Below are 22208 nucleotides of genomic sequence, written 5' to 3'. Positions count from 1 at the left end.
AAATAAAACAATGTAATATATAATAACATATTTCTAAAACATGGAGAGAGGAGAAAAGACTGGATTCAAACTTGAGCGACCATCAACTTAATATAGACTACTATAGGCAGAAGACATTATATACAAACCTAATGGTAACCATATATCAAAAACCATAATAAACATGCAAAGAATAAAGAGGAAGAAACCCAACTATATTACTAAAGAAAACCAGTAAACCGAGAAAGAGAGAAGAAAGTATCAGAGAAAAACTTCAGAAACAACAAAAAACAAATAAAATGGCAATAAATACATATCTTTCAATAATTACTTTGAATGTAAATGGACTAAACACTTTAATCAAAAGACATATGGTGACAGAATGAATTAAAAAAAACCAAAACACCATCTTTTTGCTGCCTACAAGAGACTCATTTCAGACCTAAAGACACCTGCAGATTGAAAGTAAAGGGATGGAGAAACATCTATCATGCAAATGGATATCAAAAGAAAGCCAGAGTAGCAAGATTTATATCAGACAAAACAGACTTTAAAACAAAGACTATAGGGTGCCTGGATGGCTCAGTCGTTAAGCGTCTGCCTTCGGCTCAGGTCATGATCCCAGGGTCCTGGGATCGAGTCCCGCATCAGGCTCCCTGCTTGGCAGGAAGTCTGCTTCTCCCTCTCCCACTCCCCCTGCTTGTGTTCCTGCTCTTGCTATCTCTCTGTTAAATAAATAAATAAAATCTTTAAATAAAAATAAAAATAATAATTTAAAAAAAACCAAAAAAACCCACAAAGACTATAATAAGAGACAAAGAAGGAAACTGTATAATAATAAAGGGGACAATCCAACAAGACGATTTAACAATTGTAAATATTTATGCACCCAACATGGGAGCACCCAAATACATGAAACAGTTACTAATAGACATAAAGGAGCTAATCAATAATAATACAATAACAGTAAAGGACTTTAACACCCCACTTACATCAATAGACAGATCATCTAAATAGAAAATCAACAAGGAAACAGTGGCTTTGATTGACACACTGGAATAGATGGATTTAAGAGATATATTCAGAACATTCCATACTAAAACAACAGAGTACACATTCTTTGCAAGTGCACATGGAACATTCTCCAGAATAGATGACATATTAGGCCACATAACCAGCCTCAACAAATTCAAAAACACTAAGTCATACCATGCATCTTTTCTGACCACAATGCTATGAAACTAGAAGTCAACTGTAAGAAAAAATCTGGAAATACCACAAATACATGGAGGTTAAATAACATGCCACTAAACAATGAATGGGTCAATGAGGAAATAAAAGAAGAAATAAAAAAGCACATGGAAACAAATGAAAATGAAAACACAAAGGTCCAAAACCTTTGGGATGCAGCCAAAGTGATTCTAAGAGGGAAGTTTATAGCAATATAGACCTACAAGAAAAACCTCATATAAACAACCTAACCTTACACCTAAAGGAGCTAGAAAAAGAACAACAAACAAAACCTAAAAGCAAGAGAAGGAAGGAAATAAAGATGAGAGCACAGGGCGCCTGGGTAGCTCAGTCAGTTAAGTGTCTGACTCTTGATTTCAGCTCAGGTTATGATCTCAGGGTTGTGAGACTGAGCCCCATGTTGGGCTCCACACTCGGCATGGATCCTGCTTAAGATTCTCTCTCTCTTCCTTTGCCCCTCCCCCCTGCTCATGTGTGCTCACTCTCTCTCTTGCTCTTTCATTCTCTCTCTCTCTTAAAAAATTTTTAAAAATTAAAATAAAAATGAGAGCAGAAATAAAGATATAAAAACAACAACAGTAACAACAACAAAAAAACCTCCATAATAGAACAGATCAATGAAACCAGGAGCTGGTTCTCGGGGGGGAAAAATTTTTGATAAACCTCTAGCCAAGTTTATCAAGAAAAAAAGAGAAATGACTTAAATAAATAAAATCACAAATGAGAGAGGAGAAATAGCAACCAACACCATCAAAATACAAACAGTTGGAAGAGAATATTATGAAAAACTATATGCCAATAAATTGGACAACCTAGAAGAAATGGATAAATTCCTAGAAATATGTAAACTACCACAACTTTGAACAGACCAATAACCAGCCAAGAAATTGAATCAGTAATCAAAAAGCTCCCAACAAACAAAAGTCCAGGACCAGATGGCTTCATAAGTAAATTCTACCAAACATTTAAAGACAAATTAATACTTGTTCTTCTCAACCTCTTCCAAAAAGAAGAAAAGGAAGGAAAAGTTCCAAATTCATTCTATGAAGCCAGTATCAACCTGATATCAAAACTGGATAAAGACACCACTAAGAAAGACAACTAAAGGCCAATATCCCTGATGAACATAGATGCAAAAATCCTCAACAAAAGGCATTGCTTCTGGGAAAGAAGATGATTAAATGGAAAGAACTGGTGTCCTGTGGAGACTAAGCAGTGATGGGAAAAAAAGCAAGAGGGGAATGCAAGATCCTACAAAGCAAAGGAGAACCCCAAAATAAAAGAATATACCATTCATTCCCACTCTCACCAAAAAACAACAAAAATATCCTTTAAAGGTACTGCACTTCATTAAATGACAGAAGAGGGCACTCTTAACCTAGAAATATTATTAACCATTCTAAACTACCAATTCTATGGAATTAATATACAGGGTCCTGGGATCGAGTCCCACATTGGGCTCCTTGCTCAGCAGGGAGCCTGCTTCTCCCTCTGTCTGCTGCTTCCCCTGCTTGTTCTTGCTCTCTCTCTGACAAATAAATAAAATCTTAAAAAAAAATCTCAGTTTGTGAAAAACTCTACATTTTTTTTTTTAATAATGCCCAAACAAGAATTAACATACACACACACACAACAGTAACTCTGTAATACAATAAACTGAAATAAATGTCCTCAAATAAGCATTGTGGGGTATGAGGAAAACACCTCGAGTCAGAAATTCAAAAACTAAGAACAGAAATGGACACAAAGCAGGCAGGAAATGAAACAAAAGTCACTGAATTCGGGAAACAGAAGGAAAAGACAAATTCATACCAGAAATAAAGTCAAAATGTCATGGTACCCAAAGAAGGATAGATTAGAATAAAAAATTAATGAGGAAAATTGAAGAAAAACAGGAAAACAACCAAAAAGAATACAAATGATATTAAAAAGAAGTAAAAAGGAGCAAAAATCAAGTGGCTGAAATGGAATAAAAGCGAAGATCCAACATATGTATAATTAAAGTCTCTAAAGAAGAAAAACATTAAACAGAATTAATATTTAAAACTATAATCCAGGTTAAATCTACAGAAATAAAAAGATCTGAATATAAGTACTGAACAGGCCCACTGTATGCCTGAGAAAGTTCATCCAGAATAATCAAACCTAAGACTTAGCCAAGTAAAACTATTATACTTTAAAGATTAAGAAAAAAAAAATCCTCAGCATCTCCACTCAAATAAATAAATAAGATCCAAAGGCAAAAGAACTAAGTGGCATCAGACTTCTCAAAAGCTACATAAAAAGCAAGGCAACAAAAGAACTGAATTTTAAGATAACTCAAATCAAGAAATGTGAACAAAGAACTTTATATCCAGCCAAAACTATCTTTCAAGTATGAAGGCCCTTGAGACTTCTAAAATTTACATATATATATATATATATATATATATATATATATATGTACATACACTATTCAACATATGCAAGATCTAACTATATGCTGTTTACTAGAGGAACTCCTAAAACAAAGTGCTTCAGAGAGACTAAATATAAAGTGATCGGAGCGCCTGGGTGGCTCAGTCCGTTAAGCGACTGCCTTCGGCTCAGGTCATGATCCCAGGGTCCTGGGATCGAGCCCCGCATCGGGCTCCTTGCTCTGCAGGAAGCCTGCTTCTCCCTCTCCCTCTGCTGTTCCCCCTGCTTGTGTTCCCTCTCTCTCTCTCTCTCTGTCAAATAAATAAATAAAATCTTCAAAAACAAAACAACAAAAATAAATAAAGTGATGGACAATAGCACAGCAGACAAATGCAAACCATATGAAAGTAGGGGTTGTAATCCCCACATAAGTAGAAGTCAAGCCAAAAAGCCTTTAATATGACAAAGAACAACACTTTTTAATGCAAAACGCCACAATTCACAATGAAGATAAAATGCAACCACCTTTATAAAGTAAAACAAAGCATAAGAAGGACTATAACAGGACGCCTGGGTGGCTCAGTCGGTTAAGCATCTTCCATCGGCTCAGGTCATGATTTCAGGGGTCCTGGGATCAAGTCCCTCATCAGGCTCCCGGCTCAACAGGGAATCTGCTTCTCCCTCTCCCTTTGCCCCTCCCCCCTGCTCATGTGTTCTCTCTCTGTCTCTCAAATAAATAAATAAAATCTTTCAAAAAAAAAAAGGAATATAATAAATATGGAAGAAGAAATTAATGATGTATTTGAGCAAGGGTCACCAACTTTTTTCTATAGAGGGTCAGAGAATAACCATTTAAGTAAAAACCTTCTCGGCCAGTTCTGTCACACAACTCAACTCCATCTTTGTAGCACAAAAGCAGCCACGGATGTTATGTAAACAAACGACTTCGCCTTTAGTGTCCAATAAAACTTTATTATAGAAAACAGGCGCCAGGCCTGATGTGGCTCCCGAGCCATAGCTGGCTAATCCCTGATGGAGATGGAGAAGAAAACAGTAGATCCAATTAATAGAATAAAACCTTGGCTTTTTGAAAATAATAAAACAGATGAACTGCTAGCTAACTTAATCTAGAAAAAAGGAAGAAAATACAAATAAAGGGAGAAATAATCATTGAAACAGAAGAAAATTCAAAAAGTTAAATGAAAGTACTTTGCAGACCACTCTGCAAATAAATTTGAATACACAGAGAAAATGGGTAATTCCTAAGAAAATAGTTTGCTAAAACTGACCCCATTAAACTTAAAAAGTTTAAACAGACCATTTTCCATAGGGAAAAAAAAAAAAAAACTGAGAAAGTTATCAAGGAACTATCCCCCAAAAAAGCCCCCATGCCTGGGCTGTTTTGTGGGGAAATTCTACCTAACCATTGGACTCAGATAGTCCAAATGCTATGTGAATTGTAATAGAAGAAAACCTTTCAAATAATGAAGGGCATAACGATGAAGGAAACGTTTCAAATTCTTTTCATGAAACAAAGAAAATATTAAGCCCTAAACCTGATAAAGATGATACAAAACAGAGAGAACTATAAACTAATATCACATATGAATATTGATGCAAAAATATTAAAGAAAATATTAGTGAACAGAATCCAACACCACAGAAGAAACAAATACACCATAACCAAGTGGGATTTATTTCAGGAAGAGAGAGAGAATGGGGGAGGGGGAAATGAGAGAAATTTGAAATCATACCAAAATTTAAAAGTTACAAGGAATTGAAATTAAAAAGAATACACTGTAGTTAGCTTTCCTTTGCACTGTATTAATGGACATTTTAGACTAAGGAGTTACGTGATCTTTTCTCTGATTTCAGCCTACAAGACGGCAGTCTTGGAGTCTCTCTGGGTACACATGATTAGAATATGGGGTAGTCCCGAAAAGAGTAGGATGAATCTACTGCCTCCAAAACCATTTAGGACCCATTTAGTGAAGGGCTCCAATTCTAAATAACTTATTCATCTTGATTTACCCCATGGGTATGGTACTGCCTAGCTGGATCTACAATGTCATTATATTATCTTAAAAAGAAACAACCATTTACTACCCACTACCCCCCGCCATTTTTCACATATTGCAAATGCTCAGGTATTCCATGCAAAATAAATGTCATTTTTTTGGCTAGACCAATTGCAAGTATGAGTTTCTCAGGCTGATGGTTTATAAAAGAAGCAGAAAGACTTCAGACATAACTCTACTACCACAGAATACTGTTACAATATTTATCATTTTGTAGGAAACTGTCAGAAACAATGTTAAATTTTTTACGGTCTTTATTATCTTTTCTTTGTACTTCAATTCTGTAAACAGGAATCAGTTGGGGGGGGGAGTTTTATAAGGTCAACACAGATCTCAAATTATGCATGCTGTCAGAAAACTTGCAACAAAAAGCAAAAAAAAAAGAAAACTTGCAACATAAACCACCGTAACAGTCACGGTTTTCTACCAGGCAATAGAGGGAAGACTATTCTGTTTCCCCCCTTTTTGATTTTTTAAAAAAATGTACCAACACTATTTTAGAAGTAAATGCATGTAATCCTCTGCTATAGAGAACAGAAAAGCAAGAAATCTCTTATTCCTAAATGATATAGTTTTTAAAACCCTAATCAGGAGCAGTCTAAATAGACGGTTGACTTTGCAAGGGAAACAGTGTGAGAAAAAATGGCTAAGAATCAACTGTTTTGAAAACAAAGTCACTATTTTTATAACTGTTCTATAAACAGTGGTATCACTTTATTATCTTTAGTTGTCCTTGAAGTACATTTTGCAAACAGTTTATCTTAGAAGGAACAAGAGGATATGACATTGTTCAAAGTTGGGAGTTTTACTGTTACTCTGTTGAAATTTTTCTTAAGACAAATTTGGTATCTGGTTACAACTACCATGAAATTTGCTTGCTGAAAGTATATGATCATATTATATGGAGAGAAATTTGGGGGGGTTTAATCACTCATTCAACTATGCAGGGCAAATTCAAATGACTCCCTTGGTTCAGCTCTATAGGCTCAACCCTTTAACAGAGGTGGGCAGCCTTCTATTGAGGCACAGGTCCTCACATTCAACACAGAACGGCTGCTCCCTGGGTACTGGCCAGAGAGAACAATCTCAGGCTCAGTGATACCTACCATTTATCAGATCTGAGTTGAGAGAAACAATATTTAGGAAACATGGACACCAGTCATTCCTCCAAATAGTCTACAATAATCTAATCCTACCCCTGAATCAAGCCAGATCAGCAAAGGACAGGCATTTTTAAGGCATCTTTCCTTGTCCACCACACACTGAACTGTGCTTTCCTATAATGTAATGAAACACATTGAGGGGCAATAAAAAAACAGCCTCATAAAATCCTCATAAAATGTTGCTCATACATTGTACTATCTAGGAAACCCCCATGGAATAAAAAATTCCTATCTAATCACATTGTTGAAAACAATTGTACTTCCCCTGAGAAACACCACTTTGTTGTAACCTTAAAGACAATGTAATGGCACCCTTTCTGACTGGATGGGTCAAAAACTAAACCTAAATTTGTGAGCCACTAATGAAAAAATAAATAAGTTATAAGAATACGGATTATCCTTAACCTTTCTTCTGCATCTTTTTTTTATGTCCCTGACTTTGTTTTCATTCTTCTTTAGCTTACATATCTAACTTATTTTATTTTCTAGACCCATGCAGGTCACTTAAAGTTTTTCCCAGAAGAAAGATGGGATATAAATAAATACTCTTTTGTTTTAAAAATTCTATATTTAATATTAATGTAATACATCACAAATGAAAAGATCAATAGTATTGACTATATAAAATCTAAAACTTTTGTATGTCAAAAAAACCATAAACAAAATGAAAAGAAACTATTAATCAAGAAAAATGTTTGACACAAATAATAATAAAACTCTTACTATATGAGTAAGTTGTATATTATCAGTAAGAATACAAAATTGGATAGATGAAATAATGATGATAAATAAATTGGTCAAAAAATATGGATGTTGAAATAAATGAATTTGAAGGAACCCAGAATTGCTTTCCTAACATAGACTCCTAGAACTAGAGGAGAACTTTCCTGTTCAACCCTCTAACATTGCAGAAGCCAATTACCTTGCTCAAGTGTGTTAAAGGTTGCTATTTACCTGTCTTCCCAGGTGGCCTCTCTCCACTCCCTACTCACTAATTCTCAAGGAAGGAACAGTAAATATGTAATCTGACTGGTAGGAGACTCCCATTCCTTGGGTCACATCTCCTAGTGGGTAGAGTTCATATATTATAGGTCACTGCCCAAACAAGATGCAGATTCTTGCTTTCTGGGAGCTGTGCATAGGACGAGACCAGGAGAGAATGAAATAAAGTGAAGGAAATCACACCAAGGAGAAGAAAATCTAAAATCCTATTGGTCCAGCTAGAAAAAAATATGATAAGGAAAAGGAAATACATCCAAATGTAACTACTCTAAAGAGCCCAGAAAAGATAGGAATATTTACTAGGTTCAGGGAAGGTGGTTCAAAATCATCAAAGAGAGGAATAACGGGACTATTTTGGAGGAGAGACTAAAAGGACACTTCCCCCAACAGGTGCCCAAATCCAGGTATCATTCTATCAAGAAAGGTCTTCTAAAGGTTTTAAATAGAGACACCAGAGTCAACATTAATGGGGCACTCCTCAGTAACTACAATTGTGATGCTATGTAGTTTCAGAAAATGTGGACACATTAAGAAAAGAATGGCTAGAAAAATCGGAGAATTCTTCAAGCATTGTTAAGTTAGTTTCAGGTGACACTATTCTTGTAGCAGGGACAGCACTGGCTTGAAGGAAACCTGCCTGGGAAATGCAGGGAGTTAGAACTTGAGGAAGAAGGAAAAGAATAACAGAGATGCATGAAAGAGAATCCAGGGAGAATGACAAATGATCAGACCCAGGCCTGGGTTACAGGTTGAACGGAATAGAAACCTGTACCTTCTAATGAATGAAAGGTGGGCAGAATTTATTTGAACACTGAATGATGGTAGCAGACCCAGAACTGTCTGACATCATTCTCTCTCCATGGAGATTCCCTGGCTGAATCCAAAGTAGGATGTTAGGAGAACAAAAATCTAAGTGTGAAAACAAAACCCAAATATAGGGAAGGAAAGTCCTAATACCTAGCAAAAGGAATTGGCCAGACCTGGGGATAGAAAAGGAACAGAAATGAGGAGGATGGCAGGTGGAAAGCTTACAGTGGGAATCATCAGAGGAAGCTGAGCACTGGAGGCTTACCCGATGCAGAAAAGGATATGGTGGCCCGAAGTGATGCTGCAGTCCCCAACAAAAAAGCCCAGGCAGCTGAGTCTTATAAGTCAGTTCTAAGGAAAGTGGACTTGGGTGAAAAACCACTAACCTAGGGCACTTCCTGGACGTCACTAGACCAGTGAAAGCACAAGTTCCAGAAATTCAAAGCAGCTCAAGGATCCACTGAGGGTATTTCTCCAGGAGACAAATGTGAAAACTTCTAAGCAGAAAGTAGCACTCAGAGGCAAGGCATGCAATAATAAGAACCCCAGAAGCTCAGAACTAAAACAATTCTCAGGATCTTTCTGGGGACAGAAATTTAGAGAAAAAAGCAGGAAACTGGGACAGTGAAGGAGGCATGCAAGATGATGCAATTCTCTTGAAGAATTTCCTACTACTCCTCTCACTATAATGTGGGGTATCCTGCCCACAAAGCAAGGAGGCTCTTTCACTAGAGATAAAGATCTTCAGCAATGGTGAACGGTGGATAGAAACAGGGCTTGAAGGAGAAATGAAAATGAGAAGGTTCTAAATCCTTGGGATGGGCACCAAGAAAGACCCAGAACCACCATGGCAAAGTTCTAAAATTTTCAAGGGAAGAGAATTTCCCTCCCCACAAAACATATGGCAAGACTAGTGAGAGACAGAACCCAGTAACCTTATGAGAAGAGAGCACCTCCCAAACTAAGTTCAAATTCACAGGTGGTAGACTCCAAATTGCTTGGTGATCTAGAGAGGCTGAACTATCACATGCAAGATTATACTTACCATTGGTAATTCAGGATCCATGTTGTAAAGGAGAAGATAACTGTGGACTTACTTTCTAAATTTGACACCATGGGACCCTGACTGATACTCAAGCTACAGTTTAGATCCCATCTCCTACCACTTTCTCCAGCTCACTCTGCTCCAGCCATACTGACTTCCTTGATATTCCTAAAACATGCCAAGGACATGCCTCTTGCAAGACCTTGTCACTTGGTGTCCTCCCTGTGCATGGCTTACTCCCTCACTTCCTCCAGATCTGCGCTTAAATGTCATTTTATAATAGAGACCTTCCTGAAGACATGAACAGACATTTCTCCAAAGAAGACATACAAATGGCCAACAGACACATGAAAAAATGCTCAACATCACTCAGCATCAGGGAAATACAAATCAAAACCACAATGAGAAACCACCTCACACCAGTTAGAATGGCTAAAATTAACAAGTCAGGAAACAACAGATGTTGTCGAGGATACAGAGGAAGGGGAACCCACTTACACAGCTGATGGGAAAGCAAGCTGGTACAGCTACTGTTGAACATAGTATGGAGGTTCTTCAAAAAGTTAAAAATAGAGCTACCCTTAAAAAAAAAAAGAGCTACCCTATGACCCAGCAATTGCACTAGTAGGTATTTACCCAAAGGATACAAATATACTGACCCAAAGGGGCACCTGCACCCCAATGTTTATAGCAGCAATGTCCATAATAGGCAAACTATGGAAAGAGCCCAGATGTCCATCGACAGATGAATGGATAAAGGAGATGTGGCATACACACACACACACACACACACACACACACACACACACACTGGGATATTACTCAGCCATCAAAAAAAGGAATCCTCTGTGACGATATGGATGGAACTAGAGGGTATCAGGGTAAGCTAAATAAGTCAATCAGAGAAAGACAATTATCATATGATCTCACTGATATGTGGAATTTAAGAAACAGAACAGAGGATCATAGGAGAAGGGAGAGAAAAATAAAGTAAGATGAAATCAGAAGGGAGACAAACCATAAGAGACTTTTAACTCTAGGAAACAAACTGAGGGTTGCTGGAAGGGAGGGGGTTTGGGGGGAGATGGGTAACTGGATGATGGGCATTAAGGAGGGCACATGATGTAATGAGCATGGGTGTTATATGCAACTGATGAATCACTAAATTCTACCTCTGAAACTAATAATACAGTATATGTTAATTAAATGAATTTAAATAAAAATAAAATATAAATAAATATATTTTATATATAATGAACATATATGTATTTATACATATAGAGGCCTAAATATAATAAATATATATATATTACATGTATAAGATATATATAAAATAGAGGCCTTCCCTGACCATCAGTTGTCACTCCCTTTGCCATGCTTTCTTCCCCACCTAACATGGGATTTATTTCCTTACTTGTTTATCTCTCTCTCCGCCATGACCCCTGAACAATTCCAACACCATGTCACCTGGGATTGTTTTACTGCTGCCACAATGTCAGCTATTAGAACCTGCTTGACACAGACTAGAAAAGAAATAAACATTTATTCAATGAATGCATTTATGCATCCATGTCATTTGAAGTTTTTGCTCATGGTCCACAATTGACAAAAGCAAGGTGGGTCTGGACTGACTGTGCACTGGATTCTGAGAATATAATTTTGCTTTTTCCTTTTGCATAACTAGTGAGAAGCAGCAGAAGTGCATTAAGAATGAGGGCCGTGGAGCCAGGGTCAAATCACCCTGTGTTCAAATCACTGGGTGTGTGATCCTGGACAAATTGTTTAATTTCTCTGTGCCTCATGATCTTTGTCTATAAAATGGGAACAATGGCAATGCTTTCCTCAGAAGGTTTGGTAGGTCTGAGTTGATCCAAAGAGGACACATTGTTTTGTTTTTTCTTTTGTTTTTGTTTTGTTTTTTGTTTTATTTTGTTTTTTGTTTTTTGCTCACTGCAATTTTTTTCTTTCTTTTTTCTTTTTTAAAGTTTTTATTTAAATTCCAGTTAGTTAACATACAGTGTGATATTATTTTCAGGCATACAATACGGTGATTCAACAGTCCCATACATCACCCAGTGCTCATCACAAGTGCTCTCCTTCATCCCCATCACCTGTTTAACCCACCCCCCACCCACCTCCCTTCTAGTAACCATCAGTTTGCTCTCTATAGTTAAGTCTGTTTCTTGATTTGTCTCTCTCTCTCTTTTCTCCCTTTGCTCATTTGTCTCTTAAATCCCACATATGAGTGAAATCATATGGTATTTGTCTTTCTCTTACTGACTTACTTCTTTTTGTATTATACTCTCTAGCTCCATCCATGTTGTTGCAAATGGCAAGATTTCATTCATTTTTATTCAATTTTATAAATTCCAATATATATATATAGAGAGAGAGACAGAGACAGACAGAGAGAGAGAGAGGGAGAGAGGGTGTGATATACATATGTGATATATGTGATTATGTGATATATATATATATATATCTCACACCTTCTTTATCCATTCATCAATGACAGACACTTGGGCTACTTCCATAATTTGACTATTGTAAATAATGCTATAAACATTGGGGTGCATGTATCCCTTTGAATTAGTGTTCTTGCATTCTTTGGGGAAATACCCAGTAGTGCGATTGCTGGATTGCAGGGTAGTTCTACTTTTAACTTTCTGAGGAACCTCCAAACTGTTCTTTGAACTGACTGTACTAGTTTGCATTCCCACCAGCAGTGCAAGAGGGTTCCCCCTTCTCTACATCTTCTCTAACACCTGTTGTTTCTTGTGTTGTTGATTTTAGCTATTCTGACAATATGAGGTGGTATGTCACTGTGGTTTTGATTTGCATTTCCTGATGATGAGTGATGGTGAACATCTTTCAATGTGTCTGTTGGCCATCTGCATGTCTTCTTTGGAAAAATGTCTGTCCATGTCTCCTGCCCATTTTTTAATTGGTTTATTTGGTTTTGGGGTATTGAGTTTTATAATATGTTTCATATATTTTGGATACTAACCCAAAGAGGGCACTTTAAACAGTGCCTGGCACATACTTAGTACTCAATAAACATAGCTATTATTGTCATCATCATTACTATGTGCTGGAAACTATTCTAAACATTTTACTTGTATTATGTCATGTAAAGATCAGTGAGAAGGTAACTGAGGCCCGGGAGCCAAGAAGAACATAGCTAATTTGTTGGCTCTTTTTAAAAAATGGAGGTGAAGTTCACACAACATAAAATTAACCACTTTTGAGTGTATGCTTGAGTGATGTTTCTTAAGTTCACGGTGTTGGGCAACCATTACATAATTCTGCTTTATTTTTTCTCAGAACAGTGGTGAATACGGGAGAGAAGGATCAGGAAGGCAGGAGCAGAACCTAACTTATTCAACTGCCTTCCTTCAAAGGTGGCAGCCCCTCCACCTGGTTGCCCATAAATTTGTCTGTTAAATCCAGTGGATTAGAGAACAAAAAAATTCTATGTCCCTTCCTACTAGAGAGAGCTGTGGACTTGACACGGCTGGCCTCGAGCTGGCTTCTTCACAAGGCCAGATGGCCTTTCTAGGAAGTCTGACCTTCACGAGGCCACTGTTCTCTGTGTCAGGTTCATGTGCTCAGACATGTTCCAGTCGTAAGGCCTCCCTGTCTCAACCAGGGCCAGCACAGTGCGGCTCACGTCACTGATCTCCAGGAATTTGGTTCTCGTTGTTCATAATGACTACCCTGGGGGCTCAGCCATCTTAAACCGGCGGTAAGAGAGAGGAAGCCTTACAGTATTTTCAATCCATCACCATCAGGAAGCCCTAAATGAAACAGTCCATTCTTGATCTCTACCCGCTGCGAGCAAGAACCCCTACGGGGAAGGGGAGGGGTGGTAAGATTCAGGCCCCCTAAAGCCCAGAAAAAGGTCGGTAGTCATTAGAACTAGAACACACGTCTCTTGACTCCCAGATTAGCATTCTTTATGCTCCCCGACATTGTGCAGTTCACATATTTCACATGTCCTGAGACACAAAACGGAGGGACATGTACACCCACCTGCTGGTGCCATTGCCATCATTATTTGCACTGAGTGCTGCTCAGAAGATCCCAGGACGGTGACATTCACTGTGTAATCAGTTGCTGGGTGCAGGTCTAAACACACCACTGGAGCTCGTTCCCTTGTTGTAAAGTTAAATGATGTTGCATGATAAAAATTATTCAGATACCACCTTTGACCCAGAACTTTAAACTGTCATGAGATTAAAAGAAAGGGTTGCATTAAATTTTCTGTTGGCTTGCAGAGATCTAGACTATAAGCAAAACAGAGATAAAGCAAGAAGGTTCATTCTGCTAGAATTGTTTTTAATACAATAGCAAGCTAAACTGGGGATGGACTTTACAAACCTACTCTCCCTATCCTATTCAACGTCCCCCTCCACCAGCTACAGGACAAAGCTTAAAATGCATAACTGCATCTCCAGTGAACAAAATGTAGGCTATTCTAAGACAACGATGTCCTCCCAGGTAAAGAAGATGGCACTGGCACTATTGGGCAAATCCTTTTAATTTCTTTTCATTCATAAAGGATCCATTGATATGCCTCATGAAACAGAATTTTTGAACAGATTCCTCCCAATTATGCATTCAAAGCAACTGTGCAAGGGTACACTTCACTTGGTCCTTCCTATTAGAGCTCCGGTAAGAGTTTTTGGTCCATGGATTCATCATGCACGCTGTTAGCCTTTAATACTCTATCCATTGCCAAACCAAGATGCATGTATAATATAGGGACTTATAAGGGAAAAAATATGTGAAGGTCCCAGAAGTAATATGCTCAACCCCTGATCGATCTGTGTGCTACAGCTGGGCATTTTGTGTTTAGCGTTTCCTTTGATGCTCACGTCATTGGCTATGACCACCCTCCATCCTTCCTCATCACTGCCATTCTTCCACAGTCACTCAAGACCCCGACATCTGGCTCACTGGGAGTTTCCCCTCTCCCCCAATTCCTAGCATTCTCTTGGGGAACATAAAGGTCCTTATAGACAAGCCATCAAAACTTGGCCTCAGAGATCCTTGAGCTCAATGCTATGAAGTTCCTCCGCTCCACTTTAGCTACTCATCTCCACAGCCACATCCCAGGCTGCATCATTCTCAGAGCTGCCCCAAGATCTCACAATCTCCTATCCCTCTGCCCCACTCATCCATTGTGCCTGATCTCTCTCAAGAAACCCCCAAGATTTCCTCACTCGAGATCTTCTACCCATATTCTACCACCCCCATCCTTGTCTTCCCCAGCTCTCTCAGGTACCCTATCACTTCAATTATTCTCTTGCCTGAGACCCTCAACGCCCTTAACCCTCTGTTCTCAATTTCACCCATTCTGGAAAAACCGAAACACATTGGGTCAATCCAGATATTTGGCTTCACCAGTTCTACATTTAGGCTGCTGCCATCTGCTGGAAAAGACCTCACAACTATGTAGGCTGCGTTTCTACAAACTCAGTCTCATCCTAAACTCCACGTGGTTTAGTCTACAAACAAAAAATGACTTTCTGGTTACAAACACTGTATGCACAAATTTATAGTAAAGTTATTTTATTTAAAAATATAGTGTGAAGTTTTTTTTCTCTGTCATTAATTGGTTCTATAAATAAGTATACAGAGTATACAGTGCTGGGTACACAGTGGCAATTAAGGTACAGGCCTAACCTCAAGGAGCTCACCGATGAGTATCCAGGCCAACAAAATACCCAGGGATAAGTCTAGAATACATGAGGCAGCAGGAGCACTCAGGAAGGACACCTAACCCTCCTCCTTGGGGATCAGGAAAAGCTTGCCTATCTAAATTTGGACCCGAGGAGAAATTAGCATTAAGCAGGTGAGTTGCAGACAGGAAAAACAATTCAGACAGCAGGAGCGGTGTTTGGGGCAGAAGGTCAGTGAAGCCTTCCTACCAGGGGAGATGACTGCGCTGAGCTTTGTGGATAAACAGGAGGCAGCCAGATAGGATAAAGGAAGGAAGGGCATTGCTGGTAGGAGAGTCACATATGTGAAGACACAGTGCGAAAAAGAACACAAAAAGTTAATCAGGGAGTATGGGCCTAGAGCTTATAGAACAGATGAGGCCTGGAGAAACAGATTTAGGACTTACCAGCGTAGAGACAGTGAAGGAAGCAAAGAGGGATACAGAATGACAAGAGAAGGGGCAATGTACAACCTTGAAGGTATTCAGATTTAAGGGACAGGCAGAGGAAGGGAATCCTAGGAAGGAGAAAGAGAGTGGGGTCAAAATAATAGGAGAGGGGTGCCTGGTGCAGTCGGTTAAGTGTCCAACTCTTGATTTCAGCTCAGGTCATGATCTCAGGGTTGTGAGACTGAGTCCACACGCCTAGCATGGGGCCTGCTTAAGATTCTCTCTCTCTCTCCCTCTTCCTCTGCCCCCCCTCCACCTTGCACATGTGCTCTCTCTCAAACAAAAAAAACAGTACTCTATGCTTATAGAAGAATCATGGTATCTTGTGGTTTAATTTTTTTTCTTCTTTTTTTTACTAGTGAGGTATAACGTGTTCATATGTGTTTTGGAGATTATACATATATAATCTCATATATATATGTAAGTCCTGGATCTACAACTTAACTGTATGACACACATATATATATATTTATCCTCTTTTGCAAACTGCCTCTGAATATTCACGTTTTACAATGGGTCTGTTGAGAGTATTTTACATGTTACTTAATGTTACTTTATGAATCTTTAACATATTAAAAAACAACTTTTTTCCCCAACTTAACTCTTTAATCATTTTAGTGTAAATGCAAAGAATCATTTATTTTCTCAACGAAGTAGCTAACCAATTGTCCCAGGACCATTTATTTTCACGCCAATTTTTAAAAATCATCTAAACTTTATCTGGGTACCTGAATATGTTTCTAGCCCCTGTGTTCCTTCTAAATATGAAAATTTGAATATTTGGCTCACCTGCTTAAAATCCTTCAGTGGCTCCACAGAGACATTAAAAATAAGATTGGAACTCAAAATTATAGGGCTCTTCATGATCTAGTCACTGCTCAGGTTTCTGCCTCATCTCTTCCCATTCTCCCTTGCTTTCTTTGTTCCCTAAGAGAACCACGTTCCCTAATATTCAAGATGCTTCTCTACTTGCCCACAGTGCCCTTCTTCACCTTCACCTCACATCTTTGATCTGGTTGAGTCCCACTCATTCTCTATGATTTAGCACAGTCTTTGCTTCTTGTTAAAAACAAACAAACAAAAAACAAAACCCTACCTGGACATACACACATGCACACAATCCCCCATTTATTTACCTTTTATCAAAGCACTCATTATACCACACTGTCGTTTACTTGTGTATTTACATTAGTGTGAATTGAAAGTTACAGGTCCTGATACATGATATTCTTTTGGTAAATGGCTAATGAGTGAATGAATGAACTTTAATACTTAGTCTACTCTGCCAGAAGATTTGCAAGGCCCTAAAAGTGACACAAAATAACGAATCTCAGTTCCTACCTGAATTTACCAATCATTTTACTTGAGAGGTATGATTTTTAAAAAGTCAAGTTAAATGAGGACCAATAGCCATACAATGAGTTTCTTAAAAATCTACGAGCCAGCATGAATTTGATGACAGAATAAGCTGCAATTATAAAATGCACTAAAACAAAATATAATACATACATGTGAAATACCAGACAGGGAAACTGATAGCAAGTCACCCACTAGAGTGTCTTCCTCCAATTTAGTCCCCCACTTGGCACCCATCTCACATCCAACTCTAGAGACAAAAATCAAACTGTCCAGAAGTTCATTCCATTAGTGTTTTTAAATACTTTGGATCCTCACCTGGAGAGCCCTCAAATTTTTAAGTGACGTAATACATTAAGAGATAACATGAGAGATCTTCTTACTTGGTACATTTGTTCTGATCCGAGTTTCCTAGGGTGCCTGTTCAGTTTCAAACAAGCTTCACTGAATACTGAAATATTGAAAATTCCATCATCTTCTAAGAGATCATCTTCTAAAAGATAAAACATAGGGAAAGGTTGCACGTCTTAGCAAAACATATCTTGGCTAAGTACAACTGAAACTCTGACATCTTACAAGAGCCAGCAGGGTGTTTAACAGCAAGAGCATCCCATCTGCCTACAAGTCCTGGCTCTACAACCTAACTGCATGACCTTAGCTAAGTCACTTAACCCCTCCAATCCTCAGTGTCCTTCTCTGTGAAATCAGGTAATCCGGTTTGCTTTTATTATATCACAGGCTACTGAGAGAATCAGATAAAATAATTCATATTTAAAAATCACCATAAACTAGGGGCACCTGGGTGGCTCAGTCAGCTAAGCATCTGCCTACAGCTCAGGTCATGATCCCGGGGTCCTGGAATCGAGCCCCGCCATCAGGCTCCCTGCTTGGGGAGGGAGGAGGGAGCCTGCTTTTCCCTCTCCCTCCTGCTCATGTTCTCTCTCACTATCTCTCTCTCAAATAAATAAATAAAATCTTTTTTAAAAAAATCACCATAAGGGGCGCCTGGGTGGCTCAGTTGTTAAGTGTCTGCCTTCGGCTCAGGTCATGATCCCAGGGTCCTGGGATCGAGCCCCACTTCGGGCTCCCTGCTCTGCGGGAAGCCTGCTTCTCCCTCTCCCACTCTCCCTGCTTGTGTTCCTGCTCTTGCTATCTCTCTGTCAAATAAATAAATAAAATCTTAAAAATAAAAATCACCATAAACTGGAGCACCTGGGTGGCTCAGTTGTTAAGCGTCTGCCTTTGGCTCAGGTCATGATCCCAGGCTCCCTGCTCCGCAGGAAGCCTGCTTCTCCCTCTCCCACTCCCCTGCTTGTGTTCCCTTTCACACTGTCTCTCTCTCTCTCTGTCAGATAAATAAATGAAATCTTTAAAAAAAAAATCACTATAAACTAATAAAGCTGTGATATTTTTAGAAAGTTCATCTTATCACTTGGATAGTCCATACATTAAATGTCCTGAAGGTAAGCATGTCAACATCTAAAAAGTCTGAGCATAAGGAAAAGGTGAATGAAAGTCAGAGACCACGGATCAGAACTCTCAGAGTGGGTGGTGTTTCCAACCTAGAAGATGAACAGAGAGGAGATGGCCAGGCAAGATGTTTGCTTCACAGCAGACAGTATTTCAAGAGCTACTCAGCTAAGGACGAAGGCAGTAAAATAATCAGAGAGGAGACTTATTTCAACAAAAAAGACCATTTCACTCCTCCTGCAGTCTGATTTATTCCTTCCATGGTCTATTTTCTTCATGTAGTCATGAAGAAAGAAGAGGTTTGTTACTAATGAGTAAAAAGCTCCCAGAGTGTCCAGGAATACCACAGCTAATTTTCAAGGAAGAGCAACTTTCCCAACAAGCCGGTACATTTTCTACAAATGAGAAAAAGTTTAAACAAAACTTTTTATAACTACCTGGAAAACTATATTTCTCCCATGGGAGCCTGCTCCCTAAGAAGGAAGAAGAACAACAAATTATTCTATTCAAAATCAAAACTGCCCACAGCATATTACATGTCACTCACACATGCAACACGAGGCGATTAGCTGGGGGAATAATTGGAAAATGTAAAGAAAAATACGGTTACGAGAGAGAACTTGAGGACCGATCACATGCATTCCCCTTTATCTTCACAGCTTTTAAAGATTCCGTAAAGACATCAGAAATGAAAATTGCTACGTGTTTGCATATAATTTTAGGCACACCAAATATAATATATAAGAAATACCACACGCAGAATGTCTGTTCACAAACAGAACACAAAGCAGAAATACTGTCGGCACAGCTCCCATCTCAGTACAACTGGGCTCACTCACAGCCACGAGAGTCTGAACTCGGGGGGAAGATGGGGACGTGAACAAAAGCATCTGGTTCCCACTTCCCACCCCCAATCCTGACAGACGTGGCGGAGATTAGGAAAAAGGGGGTCACAATTTGCATCTGGGTTGGAAGGAAGGGTTGGTTGACATACACAAGCCATCAACATGAAGACGTTTCTGCTTAGCACCGTGTGGAGGAGACCAGACAAAAGAAAAGATGCTGAGAGCTACAATGTACAACGTGCCCCCAAGCAAAGAAGCCTGGTCTCAATGTCTTCTAGGAAGGAACTGGGGAAGGACTGGGGCCCACAGAGGTGGGGCCTAGAAGTGAGGAGGGCAACAGGACAAATAAGTGATGGATGCTCCATCTGGAACAATTTAGCCTGGTCGTTCCTGTATTTTGACAGGCAGCCAGGGTAAAAACCATATATACTACTATGACTACTACTAGTAGTAATAATAATAATAGTCCTTCCTTAGCATACTGGAGATCAGTAACATGGAAGGACTTCTATGGGGAGGTCTAGAGACCTGGAGGTTCCACCTGACAGAGAACCTGGGTGGGCAGAAGGAGGGACTTGGTTCTCTCCTGCCTCTGTAGACCATAGCATCATAATGAAGTCAGACAACACAATGCTGACTGAGAGCAACAGTTTCACAAATCAAGACAGCCAAGTGCTGAGGGGCACCTAGGTGGCTCGGTCAGTTAAGCGTGGGACTCTTGGTTTCAGCTCGGGTCATGATCTCATGGGTGGTGAGATCCAGCACCACCACCCTCACCCCCCAGCCTTTACCCCTCCCCCCACCCCCACAGGTTCTGTGCTCAGTGGCGAGTCTGCTTGAAGATTCTCTCCCTCTGCCCCTGCCCGCTTCTCTCTCGCTCTCTCTCAAATAAGTAAATCTTAAAAAAAAAAAAAAAAAAGATAGCAAAAGTGCTCAGAAATAGGGGCGCCTGGGTGGGTCAGTCAGTTAAGTGTCTGACTCTTGATCTCAACTCAGGTCTTGATCTCAGGGTCATGAGTTCAAGCTGTGTTGGGCTCCATGCTGGGTGTGGAACCTACTTTAAAAAAAAAAAAAAAAAGGGGCTCAGAAATAAAGCTCAGGGCACTGGCTTTCTCACAGCTAGCTGCTCCCGGAAGGACAGGACAGAAGGACGCTGGATTATCCAATCAGCAATAAATCCTTCAAGATGAGATCTGAGATAAGCACATTAATATTATCCAATAAAAAGTAAGATCAAAGAGAATGTCATCCATTTTATTACAAGAGAAATATCAAACCTAGATAAAACTTTTATCTTCCAACAATAAGTAATCTAGAAGCAAAAAAACAACATAAAAATGATTCTATGAAATCTAAGAAATGATTCTACAAAGATGTGCTTAAGAGGCAAAGAATGAATATTCTTTTGAAAAAAACAATATTAAGCAAAGTAATAGTAAACTTAGGCAACATCTTTTTTGTAAAATTTTTGTAAAAAATTTTAAAGATGGATTAAAACAGATAAAGGATGAGTTAATAAGAGAATGCATGAGAGGAAACTGGTTGAGAGAGGCAGAAATAAAAAGGGAACTAGATGAGGGGCGCCTGGCTGGTTCAGTCAGTAGAGCATGTGACTCTTGATCCTGGGGTAATGAGTTCAAGCCCCACACTGGGCGTAGAGCTTTAAAAAAAAAAAAAAAGGAACTAGAGGAGATAAGGAAATGCAAGTCCAACAACAAAATATAACATGCATTAGAAATAGTGAAGGCCGGGGGCGCCTGGGTGGCTCAGTCGTTAAGTGTCTGCCTTCGGCTCAGGTCATGATCCCAGGGTCCTGGGATCGAGTCCCACATCGGGCTCCCCGCTCCACGGGAAGCCTGCTTCTCCCTCTCCCACTCCCCCTGCTTGTGTTCCCTCTCTCACTGTGTCTCTCTCTGTCAAATAAATAAAATCTTAAAAAAAAAAAAAAGAAATAGCGAAGGCCAGAAAGGTCGATGCACATATGCATAAATGTCTGTACAGAATAAACCTGCTGTGCTCTCACAGAAGACAGAGGTAAAAGGCAAGGATATAAAAAGGGAGAGAGTGAAGACCAGTGCAGACAAACAAGGAACTCCATATAGGAGCATTTGATGAGCCAAAATACCAAATGAAAAAAAAAAGCAATAATCAGAGATTTCATGAAAGAAACTATTTCTAATGTGTAAATGTGATGTGGGAAACAAAGGCAAAAGAAAGAATCAAGTTTCCTTACTGCCTAGAGACACTGACAAGTCCTTGAAATAGGTGGAGTGACCTTCCTCTGGGAGCTCAGCTGCCTGAATGTTGACACTTTGCTAGGGGCAAAAGGCAATCTTAGCCCAACCGACCCCACCCCCATCCTGTGAGTCTACTTGAACATATACATTCCTTTGGAAACTTCCTTTATCTCTACCCCACCACGATACCTGTGAGCAATCATCCTCCAAGCATATGGCCCACTGATACACATCTGAAGGGTCTCATGACTAAGGGTTTACTAGATAGTAATAAATGACCTTCTCCTAACTATAACTAGTCCCCTCAGGATCCTGGAAACCTTGTTTCCAAAACACCTTGGAGGCTTGTGCTGTCCCTAACCACCCCCCAACTTGAAAGTATATAATCAGTCACCCATCACAACCC

The 22208-nt window shown here is 39.3% G+C and overlaps 1 protein-coding gene across 1 annotated transcript in view; it reads right to left on the bottom strand.

The window, feature by feature from the left end:
- Window positions 1–22208, bottom strand: part of SUSD1 (sushi domain containing 1) — a 126643-nt gene that overhangs the window by 42501 nt on the left and 61934 nt on the right. Inside the window, exons 9-10 of the mRNA XM_035016061.1 lie at window positions 17634–17743; window positions 13755–13947 (exon numbers count right to left, since the gene is read on the bottom strand). Of these exons, the coding sequence (XP_034871952.1) occupies window positions 13755–13947; window positions 17634–17743 (303 nt within the window). The remainder of the gene's footprint in view (window positions 1–13754; window positions 13948–17633; window positions 17744–22208) is intronic.

The sequence above is a fragment of the Mirounga leonina genome, unplaced genomic scaffold (assembly GCF_011800145.1).
Source record: "Mirounga leonina isolate KUSES-001 unplaced genomic scaffold, KU_Mleo_1.0 Mir_170, whole genome shotgun sequence".
Lineage (NCBI taxonomy): Eukaryota > Metazoa > Chordata > Mammalia > Carnivora > Phocidae > Mirounga > Mirounga leonina.
This window is presented reverse-complemented; position numbering and strand designations above follow the sequence as displayed.